Source organism: Garra rufa, chromosome 12 (assembly GCF_049309525.1).
Source record: "Garra rufa chromosome 12, GarRuf1.0, whole genome shotgun sequence".
Taxonomy (NCBI): Eukaryota; Metazoa; Chordata; class Actinopteri; order Cypriniformes; family Cyprinidae; genus Garra; species Garra rufa.
The window spans coordinates 25,270,642-25,296,365 of record NC_133372.1 but is presented as its reverse complement, the minus strand read 5'-3'; the positions used below and the strand labels follow the sequence as shown (position 1 = coordinate 25,296,365).

Genomic DNA, 25,724 nt, shown 5'->3' with positions numbered 1-25,724 from the left:
TGACTGGCTTGCGTAATGGAGTATAGGGGGGGTGCGGGGTAATTTCAGGGTGTTACTAATCCTATGCTTTGGCTATGAGCCCGTGGAAAGAGAGCATCTCCATTTTCCCAGCATGGTCTTCAACTAAACTCATCCCTGTTCTCTTACCAACTCTCCCTGTTTCCCAAAGCAGCATAAATTATTCTGACCAAACCACCAACAAAAGAAACCATTAATAGAGTCCATGTGTCTGTTTTAGTTTTATTATACACATCTTAAGTTCTGTTATATAAGTATTAGGTTACACAAGTGCAGTTTATATTTTGACATAAAATTGTTTTTTAACGCAAAGATAAAAAACTAGTTATTTGTGTTAATGATTATTTTAAGTGTGATTAGTCAGTTGTATGGGTTGAATATCATAAACATGCTTTCAGGAGGTTTCACTGGTCTTTCAAGGTTACTTACAGGCTCGTAAACTCCTGGTGCCTCTGTGATTTTTCCAGGAGTTCAGAAAGTCACCTTGTAGCATACATCGTCCTCTTCTGGACACAGTTTGTACAGGACACTTCTTCACATGACCTTTTGCACCCTTTAAATGCAGTCTGAGACAGATAGATATTGTTACTGTCTATCACTTTAAGCAGCTTTGCCAGCATGAATGCTGTGCAAAAACATTTGAGGAAGCTTTTATACTATTCAAGAACTTAAAGTTTTGATCAACTGACATATCTGGAGAGCTGGACACTTAAAAAGCCTACATTTTATAAGCTGAAATGAACTTCTGGTGAACATCATGGTTGGATGTGTTGATTCAAGACCCCAGTTCAGACTGTACTTCCTCTGAAAGAGTTTACAGTTTGTCTTCCTGTGTGACCTCAAGGAAACCTCATATCCTTTTACTTCCTCACAGGAAAGGAGAAACCAAATTATCATCTATTGTGCCCTGACTTTAAAGAATATACTGGATTTAGTAAAAGTATTTACAGGTTTGAACCCTTTCCAACAATGACTGTATGATTTTGAGATCCATCTTTTTACACTGAGGACAACTGAGGGACTCACATCCAATGGTACTCTAAAAGGAGACACGATAAGAGCCGGGGGGTGAAAACTTTTTGAAATTGAAGTTCAGGGTAAATGTAACTTATTTTGTCTTCTGGGGAACATGTATTTATCTTTTGTAGCTTCTGAAGGGCAGTACTGAATGAAAAAAAAATGATACTTAGGCAAAATAAAAAAAAATGTACATTTTCATTCCATTCAAAAGTTTACACACCTGGCTCTTAACGCATTGTTTTTCCTTCTGAAGGATCAGTGAGTGTTTTAACCTTTTGTAATAGTTGCATATGAGTCCCTTAGTTGTCCTCAGTATGAAAAGATGGATCTCAAAATCATACAGTCATTGTTGGAAAGGGTTCAAACACACAAAAATGCTGCAAAACCAAAGAATCTGTGGGAGCCAAAGGACTTTTCTGAAGAACAGCGGACAGTTTAACTGTTCAGGACAAACAAAGAACTCAGTAACAATTATCACTAAACAAAAAAACACAGCTGTGGATCATTCAGGTAAAAACTTATTAAGAATCAAGTGTATGCAAACTTTTGAACAAGGTCACTTCTTATAAATTCAAGTATTATTTTCTCATGTGGACTATATGGAACATCTTTTATGTGAAATATCTTATTCAGGTCAGTACTAAATAAAAATAACATGCATTTTGTATGAACCCTCTTATATAGGTAAAATAATTAAGTGTAAACCTTTGACTTGAACTGTATATATAAAGGTAGCACTTTATTTTACAGTCCTGTTCCGTGTGTACATACTATTTTACAATTACAATAACTGGGTAATAACTGGGTACTAACCGAAACCTACCCCTAAACATAACCTTAACCCATAGTTTCTTATAATACAGTACTTTCTTGGGTAAGTACACTTTAAGTACACTGTAAGAACACATACTGTAAATTAAAGTGTAACCAGAAAAGTAGCTGTGTGTTATATGTAACATTTCTGTACTAATATGTGCCCTTGTGAATGAATGGAATGTATCAGAACGTTCTGGCACCCACACACTGTCTGTAGCATTAGAGACACTGTGACGTCTATAATGTTCTGAACACAAGAGCAAACACAGACGCATATTCAAGCAGACTTTAAACTGCTACATACAGTACGTTTATCTCTGTCCCTGAATGACATAATAGTCCATGTCATACTCTTCCACTTTCTGCTGGTCTGCCCAGAGAGAATACATGCATGTCTTATAAATAGGTTCTCTGATTACAGAGAGAGAAATCTAAGCAGATGCTCTCTCTCTCTCTCTCTCTCTCTCTCTCTCTCTCTCTCTCTCCCAGGTGACCCCTGATGGAAAACTACGTCTGCTCAGCCAGACATACTCAGCCTTGTTTGATCCCATAGGAAAGAAATGTGACGTAATGAGACCTCTTTAGAAGTAAGGGGAAATATCTGAGACCTTTGTTTCCGGGTAAACTGACATGTATCTATTTGTTTCTGTTGTGTCTTTTTTAAAGTTAGCTTTGAATAATATTCAATCCTGTTGACTTTGACGTTGACCGTATGTAAACACACTTGTTTGGAATGTCATAAGCATTAGAATCTAGATTTTTGGGTGAACTATCCCTTTAAATGAAACTGAACTCAGTCTCCCAAGCTATAAGAGAGCAACATCCATTCACTTTGTCTTCTACATTGTCCTTCATTCAGGCTTCCAGGAAGAAGATTAATTCATTCATCCCTGTCAGTGCTTAGTCTTTAATTTGTAATCAATGCAGCTCCTCTCTGGTATCTTATGCCTGTTTTTGGCTCGCTGAAGCTGGGGAAATACGGAGTCTGAGCCTGAACCAGTTCATTCCAGTGAAAGGAAGTGTTAGTCACATACCCGGTATTTATTGCAAGCCACTTCACTTTACAAACAAACATAAAGTGCTGTGGCTATGGCTAATTCAAAGGTAAAGTGTATAATTTCTATGCCACTAACATTGCCGAAGGTGTTACAAAAACAATCTTATTAGGGGTTCAAGCCTGTAGCGCTGAAACCCTATTGTAATTGTTAGAGTGGCCAAGGTTTAGCAATCTCCACATAAAACTGATCAGGCAGACCAAATCGTAAGTTGTAGAGACTTGAAACTTGGAGGGATGGTAGTACTTCTACCGTCTACAACCTCTCCAAGGCTCGCCTGATGGGAGCACTACAGATCAAAAGTATGAAATCGCTTATAACTCCTTAACTGTTTGTCGCAGGCTCAAGTGTCTTAATCCATAATCACATTTTTTTAAAGATGTAAAAGATTGTATATTGCGTGGTTTTTCACACATATGCACGTCAATAATTATTATTATTTATAAAAAATAAAAAAAGCCCTTTGGCAAAGGGCCTGTCCAAATATACCCAAAAGCCTATAAAGCCAAAACAAAAACTCAAAACTTCACAAAACCTGGTGGGTATGCAACGGATGATTCTAAACAAGCATGCAAAGTTAGGGAGATCGGACCACAGCTGGTGCTGTAACAGTCATAAATGTTCAAAAACATCATATTTCTGTGGTAAATAACCAGGATTTGATTGGTTTAGGTGGTTACAGTCTGGCTAAATATGTCTTTTAGTCATGTCTTTTTTTTTTGCAGCTACTATATTTAAATCTTGAAAAAAAAGTTATACACTTGAGCTTTAATATTGCTACATACAACATTGCTATTTCCCACAGTGAATCAGTAGGATATGATGAATTTTGCACTAGCTGTCCAGCAACTGTGAACATGTGTTTACCCTACATACAGTAAGCGTACAAGTATAATGTTAATAACATGATATGATTAAAAAAAAAGTGGTCCAGACATGGTCATAGATAACCAAAACAATTGTCATTATTACTGCTATTATTTTCACCATAATCAATATAATTATTGAATTAATTAATTATAAATAACTAAATAAATAAACAAGTAAATAGTATTTCTTTTTAATTATTTTCTAAAAACTATTTTTACCATCAAAATCCAGAATCAATTTCCATAGACATCTACATCTGGGTGTGAGAAAGTCAGACAAACATTTTCACAGCTCAATTATTGTTAATTTGGAGCCAGAGAGACAAAGCAGCCTCTGTTTTTAAGAGAACATGGAGGATTTTCCACCACACCAAACTGCTGTGAATTGGCCTTGGTGTTTTTTTCCACATTATAAGTTGCAATTTGTTTCATGTGTGTTTTATAAATCAGAAAAGGCTGGCATAAATAGTCATAAATCTCAGATTATACATTAGTCAATACATATAACATAAACATCCCTGAATCCATTCATATAGGTGAAATATATGTTTACATTATACATCTTAAAGTCATCCAAGTGACTCCCAGGTGCCATTACTAGCTGCCAGGTGCTGACACAAATGTCTTCCTTTTTCTACTTTCCCTCTTTTACATTTAAAATGACACTTAGGAGTCAGTCATTTATAATGTACTTCTGTTTTTTTCTTCTCTATGTACTTCTCTCTGCTCTGTATCAGCACTCCAGGTTCGAATGTTTGCTGTATAGGCTATATCAGTGCAGCCGTACTATAAATCCACAGCAAATATGCTTTATATTTCACAACCCTGTATATTAGTGGAATGACCTTTCCAGCTCCATAACAATTCTACCCTATTTTTCAAATAAAGTGTAATAAAAAATGTGGAAAATGCATATTTAATAAAGGTGCACAGGAGGCTGGTGGTGAAAAATTTAGTCTTGTCCAAGGTAATATTTCATGCGTAGAGCACAAACGTAGGCTTACCATAAAAACATGGCAAAAAAGAGTGAGCTAGGGCGTTCTAGGTGGTTTAAGTGTTGCCAAGTTGTTTCGTGGGTATTTTAGCTAGCTAGCTTGTTAGATTACTAAGTGAGAACAAGCAACATGTTATTCTATGAATCCATAGATATGTTATTGCCTTTATTTTTTTGTGTTTACCGCTATATGATTCATGTCAGCATCCCATGTGAAAAAGTTCAAAAGTTTACACACACCTTGCAGAATCTGCAAAATGTTAATTATTTGGCCAAAATAAGAGGGATAATACAAAATACATGTTATTTTTTTAAATCTTAATCCAAAAGAGAAAATAATAGATGAATGTATAAAAATGACCCTGTGCAAAAGTTTACATACACTTGATTCTTAATACTGTGTTCTTACCGGAATAATCCACAGCTGTTTTTTTTTTTTTTTTTTTTAGTAATAGTTGTTTATGAGTCCCTTGTTTGTCCTGAAGAGTTAAACTGCCCTCCGTTCTTCAGAAAAATCATTTAGGTCCCACAAATTCTTTGTTATTTTTAGCATTTTTGTGTATTTGAACCCTTTCCAACAATGACTGTATGGGACTCATATGCAACTATTACAGAAGGTTCAAACGCTCACTGATGCTTCAGAAGGAAAAACAATGCATTATGAGCCAGGGGGTGTAAACTTTTGAACAAAATGAAGATCTTCAAATTCAAAAAGTTTTCACCCCCTGGCTCTTAATGCATTGTGTTTTCTTTTGAAGTATCAGTAAGTGTTTGAAACTTCTGTAATAGTTGCATATGAGTCCCATACAGTCATTGTTGGAAAGGGTTCAAATACACAAAAATGCTGAAAAACCAAAGAATTTGTGAGACCGGAGGGCAGTTTAACTGTTCAGGACAAACAAGGGACTCATGAATAACTATCACTAAATAAAAACAAATGAAAACAAACAGCTGTGGATAATTCAGGTAACAGCACAGTATTAAGAATCAAGTTTGTGTGTGTAAACTTTTGAACAGGGTAATTTTTATAAATTCAACTATTATTTTCTCTTGTGGACTAAATGTAAACATCTTTTATGTGAAATATCTTATTCAGGTCAGTACTAAATAAAAAAAAATGTATGTACGATTCCTCTTATTTTGGTAAAATAAGTAATGTTTGGCAGATTCTGCAAGGTGTATGTAAACTTTTGACCTTAATTGTATGTGTATTTCAGTCATTATGAAGTGCTACTTTATCAGTTCAGCAGGTCCGAAATGTGCATGGCGACTATGGGTCTTCTCAATGGAAGGAATGTATCAGTGATAAGGACGGACGAATGGGCTGTGGACAAACTGATGCTGCTCACAAGCCTTCACTGAAGAGAAGGTGATGAGTCATTTTGGTTGCCTGGCAACCCGCTACAGAGGTGCTGGCTTTTCACTTATCTCTGTCAGACGGTGTTCCAGCTGCTCTAGAGAGAGAGAGAGAGAAAGAGAGGCTGAGGGATAAAATACTAAATCTCACAATCCATTTCATGTGAAGTTACAGCTTTGCTCAATGCAACCACCTGTATGATTATTATATGGATAAAAAAAGATTCAAATTTAGGTTGTGTCTATTTACATTAAATGCAAATCACCAAACAGGTTGACAATGGCTGTTTTTGCTAACCATCTACTACTGCTTAGACAATTTACCCACTGCACATTTTATGTGAGTAGCATGTATAAGTTTGGTGTAAACTAGATGCTGTTTGTTGCTATTTACACTTGTTTGACAATATTTGGCAGAGGTAGAATTATTTGAAAATCTGAAATCTGAGAGTGCAAAAAACCCAAATATTGAGAAAATCACTTTTAAAGTTGTTCAAATGACGTTCAATGCATATTACTAATAAAAAAATGTGATATATTTAAGGTAGGAAATTTACAAAATGTCTTCATGGAACATGATATTTACTTAATATACTAATGATTTTTGGCATAAAATAAAAAATGATAATTTTGATCCATACAATGTATTTTTGGATATTGCTACAAATATACCCATGCTACTTAAGACTGGTTTGTGGTCCAGGGTCACAAATAGTGAATATATATTTAATTTCTTAATAGTTCATCAAGAAAATATGTAGGCTAGCTCACTACAACTAACAGCTTTTGCCTATTACTATGGAAGAAGGGAGGGGAATGAAATGAATTAATGAATAAATGGTTATGTTATTAAATAAAAAGCATAAATCCTTATTTTTATTGTAAATGTACACTTTAAGTTATTATTCCAGTAAGAATTTACAATAAGTTGCCACTTGTTAACATTAGCTTAACGTATTGACTAACATGAAATAACAATAAACAATACATTTATTACACTATGAAACAATCTTTGTTAATGTTAATAAAAATAAAGTTGTTCATTGTTAGTTCACAGAGCATTATTTAATGTTAACACACACAACTTGTGATTTTGGTAACACTTTACAATAAGGTTCATTATTTAACATTAGTTAGCTACATTGATTAACATTAACTAAGAATAAACAATACTTTTACAGCGTTTATTAATCTTAGTTAATGTTAATTTCAGCATTTACAGATGCAGATAAAATCACAAGTTGTGTTTGTTAACATTGGTCAACGCAATATAAACTAACATGAAGAAACAATGAACAACTGTATTTTTATTAATACATAGTGTAATAAATGTATTGTTCTTTATCCGTTTATGTTAGAGTTACCAAATGTTTAGTAAAATGATCTTACTGGTAAGCAGCGCTCTCTGCTGTTACCATGACCGTCCTACACGTGAAGTGCTCATCGCTGCTTCCGCCATTTCAAACGCAACATCCGGTTGTGCAGCAGCCATTTTGTCTGTTCAGGCAAGTCCACCCCACACGGTCAAGAACTGACGTTCCCCCTTGGAAAATATTTCTGAAATATTACCCTCGATACTTTTCCGTGTCATCTATGGAAGTGGAAACGGGCTGAAAAAATACCTAATTGAATTCTACGCTTGAGAATACCTCTCACTGGCTGATGTGTGCTGTTTCTGTTGAGTGAGCTTCATTAATCGGTGTTATGTCGAGCGAGGAGAGCTACTTAGCCATCCAGCGCTACTTGACTGATGAACGTGAGCCTTACGCACCGGGCACGCACGGTAACACCAAGAGAAAGATCCGTAAGGCGGCTGCTTGTTACATAGTGCGCAATGGGATTCTTTATTATCAGAGGAGGCAGAAAGGCCTGGATGAATTCACGGAGCTTGAAGTGGTGCTGCAGGCCGAGAGACGGAAGGAACTCATCACGGAGGCGCACATCACGTCCGGAGGGGAACACCTCAACCAGCAGCAAACATGGGAAATCATCTCCCAGAAGTACTGGTGGAGAGGTACACTAATCACAGCTTTAATGACAGTAGAGCTTTCCAGACCAAGTTAATGTGACACAGCTTTACGCAGTGTCACCGCTGGAAACGCTTAAATATTTCTTGTCAGTATGATGAGAAGCTACAGTTGAATTCTGCCTCTAATAAACGTATTTATAAACATATGCATACATATGTTATGAACATATAGGTAATATTTCATTATTACGGCTTTTTACCAGCATTTACTTTACATCTTCAATCTTCTTCATACTACTTTAGTTTAGTCTCTATGAATGTTGTTTATAAAACATCTATATATTCAGTTGAATTCAAAAGTTACATACACCTTGCAGAATCTACAAAGTGTTAACTATTTTACCAAAATAAGAGGGTTCATACAAAATGCATGATATTTTTTATTTAGTACTAACCTGAATAAGATATTTCACATAAAATACATTTCCATACAGTCCACAACAGAAAATAATAGGTGAATTTATAAAAATGACCCCATTCAAAAATGTACACACTTGATTCCTAATACTGAGCTGTTACCTGGATGATCCACAGCGGTGTTTTTTTGTTTAGTGATAGTTGTTCATTAGTTCCTTGTTTGTCCTGAACAGTTAAACTGCCCACTATTCTTCAGAAAAATCCTTCAGGTCCCACAATTTTTTAGTTTTTTTTGTTTTTTGAGCATTTTTGTGTTTTTTAAACCCTTTCCAACCATGACTGTATGATCCATCACTGAGGACGACTGAAAAACTCAAATGCATATATTACATAAGGTTCAAATGCTCACTTTTTCATTTTTGGTCTGCCTTTTAGAAGCTACAGAAGATACTTACATGTTTCCCAGAAGTTTTACCCTGATCTTCACTTTCAAAAAGTTTTCACCCTCTGGCTCTTAATGCTTGTTTTTCCTTCTGGAGCATCAGTGAGCGTTTGAACCTTCTGTAATAGTTGAGCATGAGTCCCTCAGTTGTCCTCAGTGTGAAAAGATGGGTCTCAATATAATGCAGTCATTTTTGGAAAGGGTTCAAATACATAAAAAATGCTGAAAAACCGAAGAATTTAACAGTTTAACTGGGGACTCATGAACAACTATCACTAAGAAAAAACAAAACAAAACAGAGCAATGAATGAAGTGTATGTAAACTTTTGAACAGGGTCACTTTTTATAAATTCAACTATTATTTTCTCTTGTGGACTATGTAAACATCTTTAATGTAAAAAATAACATACATTTCGTATGATCCCTCTTATTTTGGTAAAATAATGAACATTATGCAGATTCTGCAAGGTGTATGTAAACTTTTGACTTTAACTGTATATATTTATATGTGTGTGACAGACTATGCAAGCAGTATATAAAAAAAATAAGTGGATCATCATACTCAGAATAGCTTTTTATTTTCTAAGTACGATTGTGTATGAATTTAACATGGCAGTTTCTGAGATTGAACAGGTGATAAGAATCCTCATATATTGAAATAGGTGGAACTTATTGTTTTTAAAAACAGTCTGTTATTATATGTAGTCTAAACCTAATTGTCTTATGACAGGTGTGCTGAAGCAGGTGAAGGATTGCATCAGAGAGTGCAGTTACTGCCAAAGCAAGCAGGAGAAGGGAAGAGGCAATTCTGAAGATACCACAAAACAAGCGGCTGCCCGACAAGCGAAACGGAAGACCTCGGCCTGTGCCAGTGAGGAAGAGGACGATGAGGCAAATGATGATTTGGATCCGGAGCAGTCCAGTGCAGTTGATAAACACGAATTGGTGTTTGTAAGTATAGTATACCATTTCAGTGTCACTAAATCAAAATTGGTTCACTAAACATTTACATTTCTTGATATTAAAAGATGTTAATAAATAGTATTTATTTTAAATTACAATTAATATAAACACAAGTATTATATTTTATGTTTTATACAAATGTATCTAATAATGATATTATATTCCCCTGTATGCATGCTTATAGGTGGACAGTAAGGGAATTGTCAAGCAGTTCTTACCGAAGCATGGCCAGACGATGCTGGACAAGTTGAACCAGCAGCGACTGAATAATGAGTTCTGTGATATCACCCTGCTTATTGAGGGTGAGGAGTATCGCGCGCACAAAGCTATCCTGGCCTCCTGCAGTGATTATTTCTACGAGCTCTTTGTGGAAAAGGGTGCTATGTCCAGTCATGAAGCTGTCGTTGACCTCTCTGGTGAGAAAAATGCAGCATGCTGTTTACTCAAATAATCAAGCAAACTGAAAGGCAAACCAATTCAAGGATTTATGTTTAATAATATGAATAATATAAAGGTACAGTTAACCCAAAAGTGAAAATTCAGTCATCATTTACTCACCCTCATGTCGTTCCAGAGCTGTATGACTGACTTCAAAGTTCAAAGTGACTTCTGTGGAACATAAAAGACAATAATTTTTTGCTATGGTACCTAAACTTTTTTTTATGACCACGTTTTAGTGGGCAGTAATCGCAATAATTTTGTGATTTGCTGCTTTTATATTACACAGCTCAGCTTTCAAATTCTGTCAGTTTTACCATGAAATACAAATTATAGATGTGTTTTTCCTCTTTATTTCAATTTTATAGCATGATATAAACATGAAGAAACATCATAAGGAATGGAAAAACAATAGGTAGCCTAATTTAATGAAAATAATGCCTCACTGTAATGGGAAAAGAAAACAAGTTGCTTAAACAGAGGCAAATACAGTGATTTTGTCACGCCACATTAAAGAGCGTGAAAACACATTATTGTAGTAGACATATTTTTTGTATTTCGCTATGAAACTGACAGATTTTGAAAGCTGAGACTTTGGAATATGTTGCGGTGCTCCCAATCCGGGCCATTTGCATGCGCAATAGGCTAAAATTGGCTATCAAAGTATAGCTTTAATCTCGTAATTTTTGCTACAAATTAATTCTCGTAATTTCGACTTTATTCTCAAAACATTTTGATTTTATTCTAATATTTTTTACTTTATTGTCGAAATATTTTGACTTTATTCTCAAAATATTTCGACTTTATTCTTGAAATATTTTGACTTCATTCTCTTTAATTTTGAAATCTTAGATTTCTTTTTTTTCTTTTTCTTTTTTAATGTGGCATTAAAATGCCGTCCTACTGTTTGGGTACCAGCATTCTTTAAAAAAAAACTGTTATGTTCAACAGTAGAAAGTCATTACAGGTTTGGAACACCATGAGGGTAAATAAACTATAACAGAATTTTCATTTGAGGGTGAACTTTGCCTTTAAAATATAATCTCTGTTTTAAACGTCATAGTTCATAGACAACATCTAAACCAAAATATGACCTTGAAGTGACTATAAGTGACTATGAATATGAAACTCTATTCATGGGCAGCAACTCTGTTAACACTTTGAGAATGGTTCATATACAGTGGGGATCGAAAGTTTGGGCACCCCAGGTAAAAATTTGTATTAATGTGCATAAAGAAGCCAAGGAAAGATGGAAAAATCTCCAAAAGGCATCAAATTACAGATTAGAAATTCTTATAATATGTCAAAAAAAGTTAGATTTTATTTCCATCATTTACACTTTCAAAATAACAGAAAACAAAAAAAGGCGTCTGCAAAAGTTTGGGCACCCTGCAGAGTTTATAGCATGCACTGCCCCCTTTGAAAAGCTGAGACCTGACAGTGTCATGAATTGTTCTCAGTCATCGTCTGGAAAGACCAGGTGATGTCAATCTCAAAGGTTTTAAATGCCCAGACTCATCTGACCTTGCCCCAACAATCAGCACCATGGGTTCTTCTAAGCAGTTGTCTAGAAAACTCAAACTGAAAATAGTTGACACTCACAAAGCAGGAGAAGGATATAAGATGATAGCAAAGCGTTTTCAGATGCCAATATCCTCTGTTCGGAATGTAATTAAGAAATGGCAGTCATCAGGAACAGTGGAAGTTAAAGCAAGATCTGGAAGACCAAGAAAAATATCAGACAGAACAGCTCGCAGGATTGTGAGAAAAGTAAGTCAAAACCCACGTTTGACTGCACGATCCCTCCAGAAAGATCTGGCAGACACTTGAGTTGTGGTACACTATTCCACTATAAAGAGATACTTGTACAAATATGGTCTTCATGGAAGAGTCATCAGAAGAAAACCTCTTCTACGTCCTCACCACAAAAATCAGCGTTTGAACTTTGCAAATGAACATGTAGACAAGCCTGATGCATTTTGGATACAAGTTCTGTGGACCAATGAGGTTAAAATATAACTTTTTGGCCGGAATGAGCAAAGGTACGTTTGGAGAAGAAAGGAAAAGAATTTTATGAAAAGAACCTCTGTCCAACTGTCAAGCATGGGGGTGGATCAGTCATGCTTTGGGGTTGTATTGCAGCAAGTGGCACAGGGAACATTTCACGAGTAGAAGGAAAAATGGATTCAATAAAATTTCAGCAAATTTTGGATGCCATCTGTGAAAAAGCTGAAGTTAAAGAGAGGAAGGCTTCTACAAATGGATAATGATCCTAAACACACCTCAAAATCCATGGTGGATTACATCAAGAGGCGTAAACTGAAGGTTTTGCCATGGCCTTCACAATCTCCTGACCTCAACATAATTGAAAACCTGTGGATAGACCTTAAAAGAGCAGTGTGCGACAGACAGCCCAGAAATCTCAAAGAACTGGAAGACTTTTGTGAGGAAGAATGGGCAAAGATACCTCAAACAAAAATTGAAAGACTCTTGGCTGGCTACAAAAAGCGTTTACAAGCTGTGATACTTGCCATAGGGGGCAGTACAAGATATTAACTCTGCAGGGTGCCCAAACTTTTGCAGACGCCATTTGTTTTCTGTTATTTTGAAAGTGTAAATGATGGAAATAAAATCTAACTTTTTTTGACATATTATAAGAATGTGTAATCTGTAATTTGATGCCTTTTGGAGATTTTTCCATCTTTCCTTGGCTTCTTTATGCACATTAATACAAAATTTTACCTGGGGTGCCCAAACTTTCGATCCCACTGTAATATGCATAAAATATATTGCACATACACAATTTAGTGAGATGGGTACTATTGTTCTTTTTAATACTATTCTTTTTTTTTTTAACAATTTTATTCAGCCTCATCTGCCATCATGGATTCAACTTCTTACTGAGCAAATTGTTAGGAAAACGTTTTTTTCTGTTAAGTTGATAAGTGGTGGAAGCAGGACTTTTATTTTGAAAGCACATCAACATAGACACACAGTAGCGCCCTTGTCTTTATTAGTTTACTGTCTAATAGATAATTAGACATATTTGATATTCAGCAAATATGGATTTACATCATTTAAAGGGAAAGTTCACCCAAAAATGCAAATTCTGTCATTAATTACTCATCCTTATTTCATTCCAAAACTATAAGACCTTTGTTTATCTTCAAAGCACAAATTAAGTTATTTTTGATATAACCCAAAAACCCCTGATCCTGCATAGACAGCAACGCAACTGACACGTTCAAGGCCCAAAAAGGTAGTAAGGACATCATTAAAATAGTCCATGTGACATCAATAGTTCAACTTTAATTTTATGAAGCTACGAGAATACGTTTTGTGTGCAAAGTAAACAAAAGAACGACTTTATTCAACAATTTCGTCTCTTCCGTGTCGGTCTTTGATGCGTGTTCATGAGTACCACATTGCATTTGGTGAATCCTTTTAAATAAGTGTTTTTACATATTTAATTCCACAGACCTCGCAAACGATAGTGAATCCAGCGGTTAAATCCTCAGATTTATCCCTACTTTGTGGAAATACTATAATAGGATCACAAAATTAAGAAAACTGCTGTCTAAAGTAAAAGTCTGTTTATTTTATAGACTGACAATGGCTATTAAAAACTACATTAGTCAACCACTATTGTGTTAAATGATGCCTAGATAGAAATGCTCCCTAACTAGTTCGTAATTAGAACATTAACCATTTAATTTATTGATGTGTTATTTGAGAATATTGTATGTATTTGAATTGCCTTTGTTTCTTTTGTGTTGTTTTTCCTGCCAGGCTTCAGCAAGGCCAGTTTTCTGCCGTTATTGGATTTTGCCTACACCTCCAACCTGACCTTCAACTTTTGCGTGATGGCAGAGGTAGCCACTCTGGCACGGCATTTATTGATGGCGGAAGTGCTTCAGATCTGTGAGTCCGTGCATAAGAAAGTGGAAGAGCAGAAGCTGATGGTCTACCAGAGAGGAGACATTCACACTGTGGTATCCAGCCAACCCGCACCCCCTCAGCCAGTCACACCCACCGCTTCTGAAACATATGTGGTGACTATGCAGAGTGAAGGCACATCTGAAGAAGGACAGTCTCTTGCTGTCATCACAAGTGAAATCGGGACAGCTGAATCGCTGGCGTTGCTTGCTGGTGCGACCGTAGATGGTGAAACTATGACTGTAGTCACTCATAGCGGACAGGCTGGCTCAGCTGAGTCTCTTGCCATGGTCGCCCACAGCGGCCAGGCTGAAGAGGGCGAGACCATGACTCTGGTCACTCACTCTGGACAGGCAGGTTCAGGTGAGTCCCTGGCTGTAGTACAGGCTTGTTGGTCTGTAGAGGAGCCACAGCTTGGTGACACACCTGTCGCAGAAAGCATGCAGACAGGAGCCTTTCTCATTAGTGTGGATCCTGGCAAAACAGATGCTTCTGAGATTGTGCATTTAGCTGCAGCAGCACCGCCTGCTGTGCAGGATGAGCCCCAGGCGGCTGAACCAACACGCCAGCCTGAGCCTGCCGCAGCAGCACCACAGCCAGCTCCTGCACCAGTAAAAAGGAGGCCAGGAAGACCACCTAAAGTGAAGCAACAGGAACCTCCTCCTTCTCTTCCTTCAGAAGAAGAACCCATAGAAATGGAGGGTGTTGAGGATGGATCCTCTGCCGATGGAGAGAAAAAAGAAGAGGAATGCGTAGATCCCAACAAGAGATACCTGAGAAAACGATCTGTGAAGGAAGGAGGGTACATTCGTCTTCATATGGGACTTGAGACAGAGGAGGAGGAGAAAAGCACCTCGCCTCCTGCGAAGGTACGCAGCTCTCATTCACTCGACATACGATTCATTTGTAAATGTGACGATGGCCTTGTCCCAAATGGTGCCCTTTTGGACTTGGCATGTCTGTGAGGCCCACAAGACCGCAGGGGTGGCCCATCTGTCATTTTATAGCTTAAAAGGGTGCTCAGGAGTGCCCCCTATGTGGCCTTGATTCACCTTTTTGCAAAGCCTCTACTGGTGTCCTGATGTCATGTCTTAAAATCATTATGAGGAAACAAACTTCATTAAAATAATAGAATGTTTTAAATGAAAACCTTAAGTAATTAACACATTAACAGTAACAAATAATAATACTAAAAATGGGCATATTCAAATTTATTAAAAAATATATATATTTTCAGTCAAGTCTTTGATGTGCCAACTTGTGGAAACTTAAAAAATGTAATATTTTTGTATGAATAATAATTGTTAAAAACAAAACGCTTTGCCTTAAAAAGTATGTTTTGAAACCATTAAAACAATTTAGATCTGACTTAAAATAAACTTAAAATAAATGTATTTATTATTTCTTGGAAAAATGTACACTACCAGTCAAAAGTTTTTGAACAGAAATGTTTTTTTTAAATAAGTCTCTTCTGCTCACCGAGCCTGAATTTATTTGATCCAAGTACAGCAAAACAGTAATTTTTTAAAATATTTTTACTATTTAAAATAACTGTTTTCTATCTGAATATATTTTAAAATGTAATGTATTCCTGTTCAAAGCTGAATTTTCATTACTCTAGTATCTAATAATATTCTGATTTGCTGTTAAAAATACATGCATTATTATTATTATTATGTTGTAAACAACAGAGTAGAATTTTTTTCAGCTTACTCTGATGAATAGAGAGAACAGCATTCTATTTCAGCATTTATCTGAAATAGAAATCTTTTGTAGCAATTTATAATTTATAATAATCTTTGATCGATTTAAAGCATCCTTGCTAAATAGAAGTATTCATTTCTATCACTTCTTTCACAAAAAAATTAAAACAAATAAAAAAACATTATACTGTCACCAAGATTTTGAATGGTATAGTGTTTAATGTTACAAAACTTCTTAATTTCAGATAAATGCTGATTTTTGCATCTTTCTATTGATCAAAGAATCCTGAAAAAAATGTACTTGACTGTTTTAAATATTGATAATGATAATAATAATAATAATGTTCCTTGAACAGCAAATCAGCATATTAGAATGATTTCTGAAGAATCATGTGACACTGAAAACTGGAGTAATGATGCTGATAATTTAGCTTTGATCACGGAAATAAATTACATTTTAAAATACATTTAAATAGAAAGTAGTTATTTTAAATAGTAAAAATATTTCACAATATTACTGCTTTTGCTGTATTTTTTAATCAAATAAATGCAGACTTGGTGAGCAGAAAAGAATTCTTTAAAAAACATAAACTCTTACTGTTCAAAAACTTTTGACTGGTAATCTGCTTCACCGCTTATTAATATTTGAAAAACCATTATATGCCAAGTCATGCAGAAACACAAGCTTGCGAGGAAAAAAGTCATTAATTATATTTATAATCAGAAAGTAATCTTTAAAAAATATTAGATAAATTAGATAAATAAACTGCTTTTAAAATATTTAGATGTTTACATTCTTATTTATTATTTAAGGTAAAATGTTATTTTGTATTTTTAAATGTTGCATATTTTCATCAGATTCATTAGATTTAAACTTTTCTTAAAAATGGCATAAATATATTTTTTTTAAAACACAAAATTGAAATGAAAACATTCAAATATAAACATTAATAGTTAAACTTGGGACATGCATTTTAAACTAGATTTTAGATTTTATTTAATTTATTTATGTTTTAAATCCTTATCATAGACACTGTTATTTGTTATTGACCCCAGTATTATGATGTTGTTCAGTGAGCCAAGGATTAGGACAGAAACCAAAAAAAATGCACTCAAAGGCAGGCAGTCAGCCAGATTGTCTTATTAGAATCACACTGTGTCCACAGACACCTCAGAAATTTGCCAGAAGAGGCCGACCGGTTCAGTCTGCGAAGAAGAATCCTGATGAGTTTTTAGAGCTAAACCTGGAGGCTGCTTCTGAAGCCGAAGCTGCGTTAGCAGAGGAACCGGAGCCTGTTGCAGACCAGCCAGAGACTGTGGAGGAGGGCACACTACAGGGAGAGCCAGGAGGAGCTGCGGAGGGAGAACACGCATGTAATGAGTGTGGCATGGTGTTCCAAAGGCGGTACGCCCTCATTATGCACGCTCTGAAACATGAGAAGACTCGCAGCTTCAAGTGCAGTGTATGTACCCCTGGGCTTAATTAACATTAACAATTCTATCCTAATCATTAAACATTTTGGTTATTATTTCAACTTTTATTTTAACCTTATAGATTTGCAATAAGGAGTTCCAATACGCAGCTTCACTCCGTGCGCATTTGGCCCGTCACAAGCATCAGAAGACCCAGAGAGCCAGTATGACACGAGCCATGGCCGCAGAAGAGTCTCAGGGGTCAGAAGACCAGTCGAGGTTTCGCACCAAACGGGAGTTTGTGTGCGACATCTGTGGCAAGACTCTGCCCAAGCTGTACTCCCTACGCATTCATATGCTGAACCACACAGGGGTGAGGCCACACACCTGCAAGGTTTGCGGGAAGAGCTTTGCCACAAAGCACAGCCTGAAGATGCACAGGGCTCTGCACGACTCCCTCAAGAGATTTCAGTGCACTGTCTGTGAGAAGTCTTTCGTCACCAAGAGAAGCCTGGAGGAGCATACAAGCATTCATACAGGTAAACACACACACACTCCTTTCACCCTCATGTCATACAAACCCGTAAGACCTTTGTTCATCTTCAGAACACAAATTAAGATATTTTTGATGAAATCCAAGAGCTTTCTGAGGCTGCATAGAGCGCAACGCAACTGACACGTTTAAGGCCCAGAAAGGTAGTAAGGACATCTGTAAAATAGTCCATGTGGCATCAGTGGTTTAACTGTAAGCTACAAGAATACTTTTTGTGCGCAAAGAAGACAGAAACAAGAATTGCTTCTCTTCCATGTCAGTCTCTGCTGCACAAGAGTACCACAACACAGCCAGCGTTCTGACTCTTGTAATTTAAGTGTTTTTTTTTTGTTTTTTGTTTTATTCAGTTAAAATTGAATTGATCAAAAGTGACAGTAAAGACATTTATAATGTTACAAACGTTTTCCATTTTAAATTAATTCTGTTTTTAAATTTAATCAAAGAATCCTGAAAAATTGTATCATGGTTTCCAGATACAATGGTTTGCAAAATATCAAGAAGCTTAAACTGTAATAATATTTCACAATATTACTGTTTTTACTGTATTCTTGATCAGTTAAATGCAGTGATGTGGACCATATTAGACTTTTTTAAATGTGTTCACACTTGTAGTTTGGTTTGTTTGGTTCATTTGGTCTAGACCAAAAAGGTCAATTATATATTTGGTCCTGGTGTGCTTAGCATTCACACTGGCATTTTTTAAAAGTGAACCTAAAGATATCGAACCTAAAGGCATAGTGAAACATTTACAACCTGATTGGTCGGGTTGAATGACGTATATTTTGTGACGTAACTCACAGAACACTCCAAATAAAAGGAAAATGTGCGTTCCGTGCTTTAAGTCGAATAAACCTAATGCCGTCTGCTGGACTAAGATTTAAAAGACAGCATTTATTCAAAACAAAAATGTTTTCTTACAATACAGCTCTTCACTATCACTTTTCATGAATTTAACATATCCTTGCTAAATAGAAGTATTCATTTCATTCAGAAAAAGAAAGAAAACTAAATACTGACCTCAAACTTTTAAATGGTAGTGTATGTTGTTGCAAAAGATTTCTACTTTAAAGTAAATCCTGTTCTTTTTTTAATAATTTTATTCATCAAAGAATCCTAAAAAATTTTTCAAAGGTTCCGAAAACTATTAAGCAGCACAATTGTTTCCAACCAAAATGATTTCTGAAGGCTCATATGACACCAAGGACTCGAATGGTGGCTGATAAAAATTAAGCTTTGCATCACTAAAAATAAATTGTATTTTATTGTATATTAAAATAGAAAAAAAAAATCTATTGTAAGACTATTTCACAATATTAATGGTTATTTCTGTATTTTTGATTAAATAAATGCAGGCTTGAGCATTACAAACTTATTTAAAAACAGTAAAACCTTACTAATCCCAAACGTTTGGCAGTGTATACAGTATATAATTGTTTTGCTAAATTATCTTTTCAAGAGCCAAACACATGTATTTTTGTAAATAATAATAAAGCATAATGGTCTTTTTTTTTTTGAAAATGAGATTTATACATCATCTTAAAGCTGAATAAAATAAAAATAAATAAATAAGCTTTCCATTGATGTATGGTTGGTTAAGATATAATATGTATGGTTGGTAATATTTGGCCAAGTTGCAACTATTTGAAGATCTGAGGGTGCAAAAAATTTGAAAAATCGGAAAGGTACACGATTTTATTTTCACCACCTGCAAACTCACAAAGAGCTCATAAAAGGCCTCCTCATTGCTCCACGTTTGCCCTCTGCTCATTTTGTTTTGGATACACCCCTTGTTCCTTTAGTGAAATCACGTCGCATAGCGTCGCATCTTGTCATTACTTCCTGTTTTTGGTTCGTTTAGAAGTATTTGGTCTGTGTTGCATTCATATTTCGATCGAACTGCACCAGAATTTGTTTGGACCATCTTTTTAGTGGTCTTAGTCCGCTTGTTTGGTGCACACCAGAGTTTGGATGGCAGCATTCACACTTAATAAACTGCACTACCAGAGCAATCGCACCAGAGTTCATTTTAATCTAACCAAACATGAAAAGTTTAAACACATCCTTAGAAACGTAAAAAAAAAAAATCTTGCTAACCCTAAATTTTCAGAACAGATTTCTCACACAATGATAATGTAAAGCAAGCAAAATAGAAACTTAAAATTAAAAAGTAAAATACAGATAAAAACCAAAAATAAAAGAAAATGGTTAAAAGACATGCCAAAAAGCTGAATAAATTCTGTAAATAAAATATTAAGTGTTCTTAGTTTTAATGATCTAAAAATGTTGATTCCATCAAAAATATGTTTTCTGATATGCGTTAATTTGTGTTTCGAAGATGAATGAAGGTCTTATGGTTTGGAATGATATGAGGGTGAGTTAGCAATGACAGGATTTTTATTTGTGGGTGAACTATCGCTTTTCAGTCAAAGTATTGTCTGAGCAAATATTTAATGTAGTTATTACACTGTTTGTAACATTACGATAAATGCTAAATGTGTTAACAGGTGAATCAAAGTACTTATGCACAACCTGTGGAGCATCTTTTCACCGTGCATCCGGACTGAGCAAACACCTCAAGAAACATCAACCCAAACCTGAGGTCCGCTCATTCCACTGTTCTCAGTAAGTGCCTTATTCTTTGACACATGACAGCTTCCTGCAAACACCCGATTAGACTATTAATCTACTTATTTTTCACTATAATGGTTTTGTTCTTTCTTTTGTTCCTTTTGTTCCCTCATTATAGCTGTGATAAGAGTTTCTTTGAAGCAAAAGACCTACAGCAGCACATGAATAAGCACTTAGGCTTAAAGCCCTTCCAGTGCCAGGTCTGCGGCAAATGCTACAGCTGGAAGAAGGACTGGTACTCGCACGTCAAATCGCACACCGTTGCAGAACCTTTCAGGTGAGAGAAAAGGGGCTTTGAAAAGATTAAATTTTTTTGTCCTAAGAAGAAGAAAATAGATTAAATAGATTTCCATTTATCTGTAAAGATCAAGTTTTTTACACTGAAACATACATGACATGGCCTTATATCTGAAAAGGACCTGTCATGGAAATGAAATTCTGTATTCTATAATATCTGAACTCTAGAGAGACTCAAGTCAACCTAAGGTAGACGTCAAACTAAATTGTATGTTTTGTCCTTTTGGCAGGTGTAATGTGTGTGGGAAGGAGTTCTTTGAGAAGGCCCTGTTCAGACGGCATGTCAAGAAAGCCACTCATGGAAAGAAGGGCAGAGTGAAGCAAAACTTGGAGAGAGAGTGTGAACACTGTGGGAGGAAGTTCACACAGCTCAGAGAGTACCGTCGTCACATGAATAATCACCAGGGTGAGTGGAGAATCACACGTAAACTTATGGTTTGTAGAATGATAATAAATCATTTATAGGCAGATTTATGAACGGTTTCGTTCAAAACAAACCAAAAATGTATATATACACTGCTGTTCAATAAGTAAGATTTGTAATGTTCTTTAAAGAAGTCTAGAATGCTCATCAAGGCTGCATTTATTTGACCAAAAATACAGAAAAAAAACGGTAATATTGTGAAATATTATTACAATTTAAAATAGTGGTTTTATATTTTAATAAACTTTAAAATATAATTTATTTCTGTAATGTAAAGCTGTTTTTTTTATCAGCCATTAGTCCATTCTTTATCCAATCCTTAGTGTCACATGATCCTTCAGAAATTATTCTAATATGCTGATTTATTATCAATGTTGGAAACAGTTGTGCTTCGTAATATTTTTGAAAAATGTCATCCTTTTTTCCCCAGGATTCTTTGACGAGTAAAGCTTTTAAAAGAACAGCATTTATTCAAAACATAAATATTTTCTTACAATACAGGTCTTCACTATCACTTTTCATGAATTTAACATGTCCTTGCTGAATAGAAGTATTCATTTCATTCAGAAAAATGAAAGAAAACAATACTGACCCCAAACTTTTAAATGCTAGTGTATGTTGTTGCCAAAGATTTCTACTTTAAAATAAATCCTGTTCTTTTTTAATCATTTTATTCATCAGAGAACCCTAAAAAAGGTTCCAGAAAAATATTAAGTAGTACAAATGTTTATGATAATAAATCAGCATATTAGAATGATTTCTGAAGGATCATGTGACACAGAGGACTCAAATGGTGGCTGATGAAAATTTAGCTTTGCATCACAGAATTAAATTATAATTTAAAATGTATTAAAATATAAAACCATTATTTTAAATTGTAAAAATATTTCACAATATTCCTGGTTACTTCTGTATTTTTGACAAAATAAATGCAGCCTTTTGCATTAGAAATGTTCTATAAAAAACATTAAAAACCTTAAAAACAGCAGTGTTAGATTGTTTTGCAAAAAAATTTTTTGTTTGCTTTGTGAACATTCAGGATCCAAACAAATGTATTTTTGTAAATAATAATAATAATACCAGTCATAAGGGTACTTTTTTTTAAATTGAGATTAATACATAAGCTTTCTATTGATCTATGGTTTATTAGAATAAGACAGTATTTGGCCGAGATACAACTGTTTGAAAATCTGGAATCTGAGAATGGAAAAAAAATCGAAATATGGAGAATATCGCCATTAAAGTTGTCCAAATGAAGTTCTTAGCAATGCATATTACTAATCAAAAATTAAGTTTTGATATATTTTCGGTAGAAAATAGACATAGAACATGATCTTTACTTAATATCCTAATTAATTTTCGCATAAAAGAAAAAAATGATAATTTTGACCTGTACTACTTAAGACTGTTTTTTTGTTTTTTTTGATCCAGGGTCATGTATATAAAACATTTTATATTATTATTTATATTTTTATATTTTCTGTGTACTCCACAAAATGCCTTTTTGCCACTAAATTCTAAAAGTACAATTTATTTATTTATTAGCATTTTTTAATTTACTTGTTTGTTTATTGATTTATTTATTTTTGCAAAAATATACATTGTTTTACACGTCACTCAAAGCAAATTATGATTTGCTTTTAATGAAAAGATTCTCTACTCTGTACATCTGCAATGCCTCTGTAGATGGCACTGCAAGTCTCTGTACAGTCCCGGCAAACAGGAAATAATCAACGTGAGTCATTATTGGGATTCAGTCATCATCCTGTTGAGATGTTCAGTCTAATCAGACATCCTACACACTTTCAGGCTTGTTTGTGGCAATTTTACAGTCAGCTGACATTTTGCTTTGGGTGTCAGCCACTTGAAATGCTTATAAAAAGCCGAGCATAACAGATGTCATGCTGCTGTTTTTTTTTAAGGAGTGAAGCCCTTTGAGTGTCTAACCTGTGGGGTTGCATGGGCCGATGCTCGTTCACTGAAGCGCCACGTTCGCACTCACACGGGCGAGCGCCCTTACGTCTGCCCATTGTGCCAGGAGGCCCACATAGATGCCAGAACACTCCGGAAGCACATAACAAAGTTCCACGGAGATCAGTTGCCCGGTAAGATCATGCTGGAAAAAGACACTCTTCAGTTTCACAACCAAGGTACGCAGGTGGAGCACGCCGTCAGCATTCTCAGTTCCGAGCTGCCGCCTGAACTCCAACCTCCACAGCCTCCCACCACAGAGGAGATCGAGACCGTGCTCATCACAGAAGAAACCGTGGAGGCCGTTCAGGCTGTGAGCGAGGGAGCCGTGGCCACGTTGTCCGATCAGAGTATTATGCAGGTGGTGAACTACGTCCTGGCACAGCAGGCTGCAGTCAAAGTGGAAGACACACCAGAAATCATCCAGACCATGGAAGTGGAGGTGGCCCATGTGGCAGAGGTGGAATGAGACACAAGTACTCAGATCTGGCATCTCATTAACCACCTCAACAGAACCTGACTTGTCAGAGCAGGTTTATTCTTTTTCTGTTGTCATATAAATCCTGTGTGATAATGTAAAAAGTGCTCATTTATTTTTGTTGTAAATGTAAATTAAACTAAGCTCAAAGGACTCTTGAGTTCGCAGACGTCAGCCTTGCCACAGCTGGAGTGTGAGTGTGTTTATGTGTGAATCAGTGCATGATGTGGATGTGTGAATATGCTTGATTTGCATTGTAGTACTTGTGTACATGTGTACATAAACAGAATAATTTGCATTGTAATACAGTCACAATCAAGCATAGGACAAACAAATAAATTCCAATATAAACACATTTGGCTTTTTTGTAACTAGGCTTATATTATTCGTCATTATTAAGGCTGTTTTTTCTTTCGATTCTTTGTAAAGCTGAGATATAAGCTCTAACAGTCTTATCAAAATGGCCATAGGCTCTTGTCTGTTGTATAATGCGGTGCCTCTCGGTCTCAGCTGAGTACTATGTATAGCAGCAGAAATGACAACCAAATAAAAAAACTCCCTGTCTGCAGGGATGCACCATGCGCTATATTTCTTTGCTGTTTTTCATTTTATGTGTCTTGAAGTGTAAAAATTTGTAAATGCACTACCACCAGAATCCTAAAATTTGTAAGAGCTCATAGTAAAAATGTACTATGGTTTCTATTCTAGTGTTAGCTGTTGGCGGACATTTTGTAAAATAAGATTAAATCTATTGGTGTTCCGACTGCCGTTTTTCTTAAAAGATTAGTTCACTTCCAGAATTAACATTTCCGGATCATTTACTAACCCCTATGTCATCCAAGATGTTCATGTCTTTCTTTCTTCAGTTGAAAAGAAATTAAGTGTTTTGAGGAAAACATTCCAGAATTTTTCTCCATATAGCGGACTTCAATGTTAGCCAACGGGTCGAAGGTCCAAATTGTAGTTTCAATGCAGCTTCAAAGGGCTCTACCTGATCCCAGCCAAGGAATAAGGGTCTTACCTATCAAAATGATTGGTCTTTTTATTTATAAAAAGAAAGAACAATTCTACACATTTTAACCACAAATGCTCATTTTGCACTAGATCTGTGATGCACATGCATGTCAGGGTTGCCAGGTTTTCATAACAAAATCCGCCTAATTTTTACTCCAAACTATCGTTTCAAGTGGGGTCCCCAGTTAAAAATCGTGATCTGGGGGATAAAATACATGCTTTTTGTCGGGTTCTCCTGGTGAAAGTTGTATTCCAGGGGCTAAATATCACATTATTGAGGTTGCAGCAACAATAAAACCGTGGATTTGGCAACACTGATTTGTGTCTTCACGCATTATGTAATCATGTTGGGAAAAGTCACGTGCGGTTAGTTCTTCGTCTGTTTTTTTGGTTCAAAAAGGTAGGGCATGGCAAAAAAACTCCACCTCATTTCTTCAAAATCATCCAACATCTTTGTTTCACCTTTTTTCTAAAGGGCGTTTGACTTTTTGCGTTGTAAACACTGGGCCGGTAGTTCCGCCTACATGATTAAGTAATGCGTGAGGTCGAGCTAGTGCAAGACCAGCATTTGTGGGTAAAAAGTATAGAAATTGTCATTCTTTTTAGAAAATGACCAATCATTTCACTAGATAAGACCGTGTAGAGTGTCCTTTGAAGCTGCATTGAAACTGCAATTTGGACCTTCAACCAGTTAGCCACCATTGAAGTCCACTATATCCTCAAAAACCTAATTTCTTTTCAACTGAATAGACCATAGATGTATGTAATGTTATAGACATTAAAAAAAAAAATCATTAATACAGCAAATCGTGCCCTATTTGTACGGATTTTGTAATAGTGTAAAGTAAAATTGTTTTAGCCACCCATGATTTTAGCTATGCACTGCAAAAAATAGTTTTTTTTATGTTAAATTGATGGTAAATGATGTGGTCCACATTTGATGTTACAAG

The 25,724-nt window shown here is 35.6% G+C and overlaps 1 protein-coding gene across 1 annotated transcript; it reads left to right on the top strand.

Moving 5' to 3' along the window:
* Window positions 1-7,577: 7,577 nt before the first annotated feature.
* zbtb11 (zinc finger and BTB domain containing 11) lies at window positions 7,578-24,341 on the top strand. The gene is made up of 10 exons (XM_073851696.1): window positions 7,578-8,142; window positions 9,687-9,907; window positions 10,104-10,335; window positions 14,147-15,162; window positions 17,163-17,459; window positions 17,552-17,948; window positions 20,467-20,584; window positions 20,709-20,867; window positions 21,118-21,293; window positions 23,234-24,341. Exons 1-10 carry the CDS (start codon window positions 7,833-7,835, stop codon window positions 23,749-23,751), a joined length of 3,444 nt encoding a protein of 1,147 aa, XP_073707797.1. The 5' UTR covers window positions 7,578-7,832; the 3' UTR covers window positions 23,752-24,341.
* The last annotated feature ends 1,383 nt before the right edge of the window (window positions 24,342-25,724 follow it).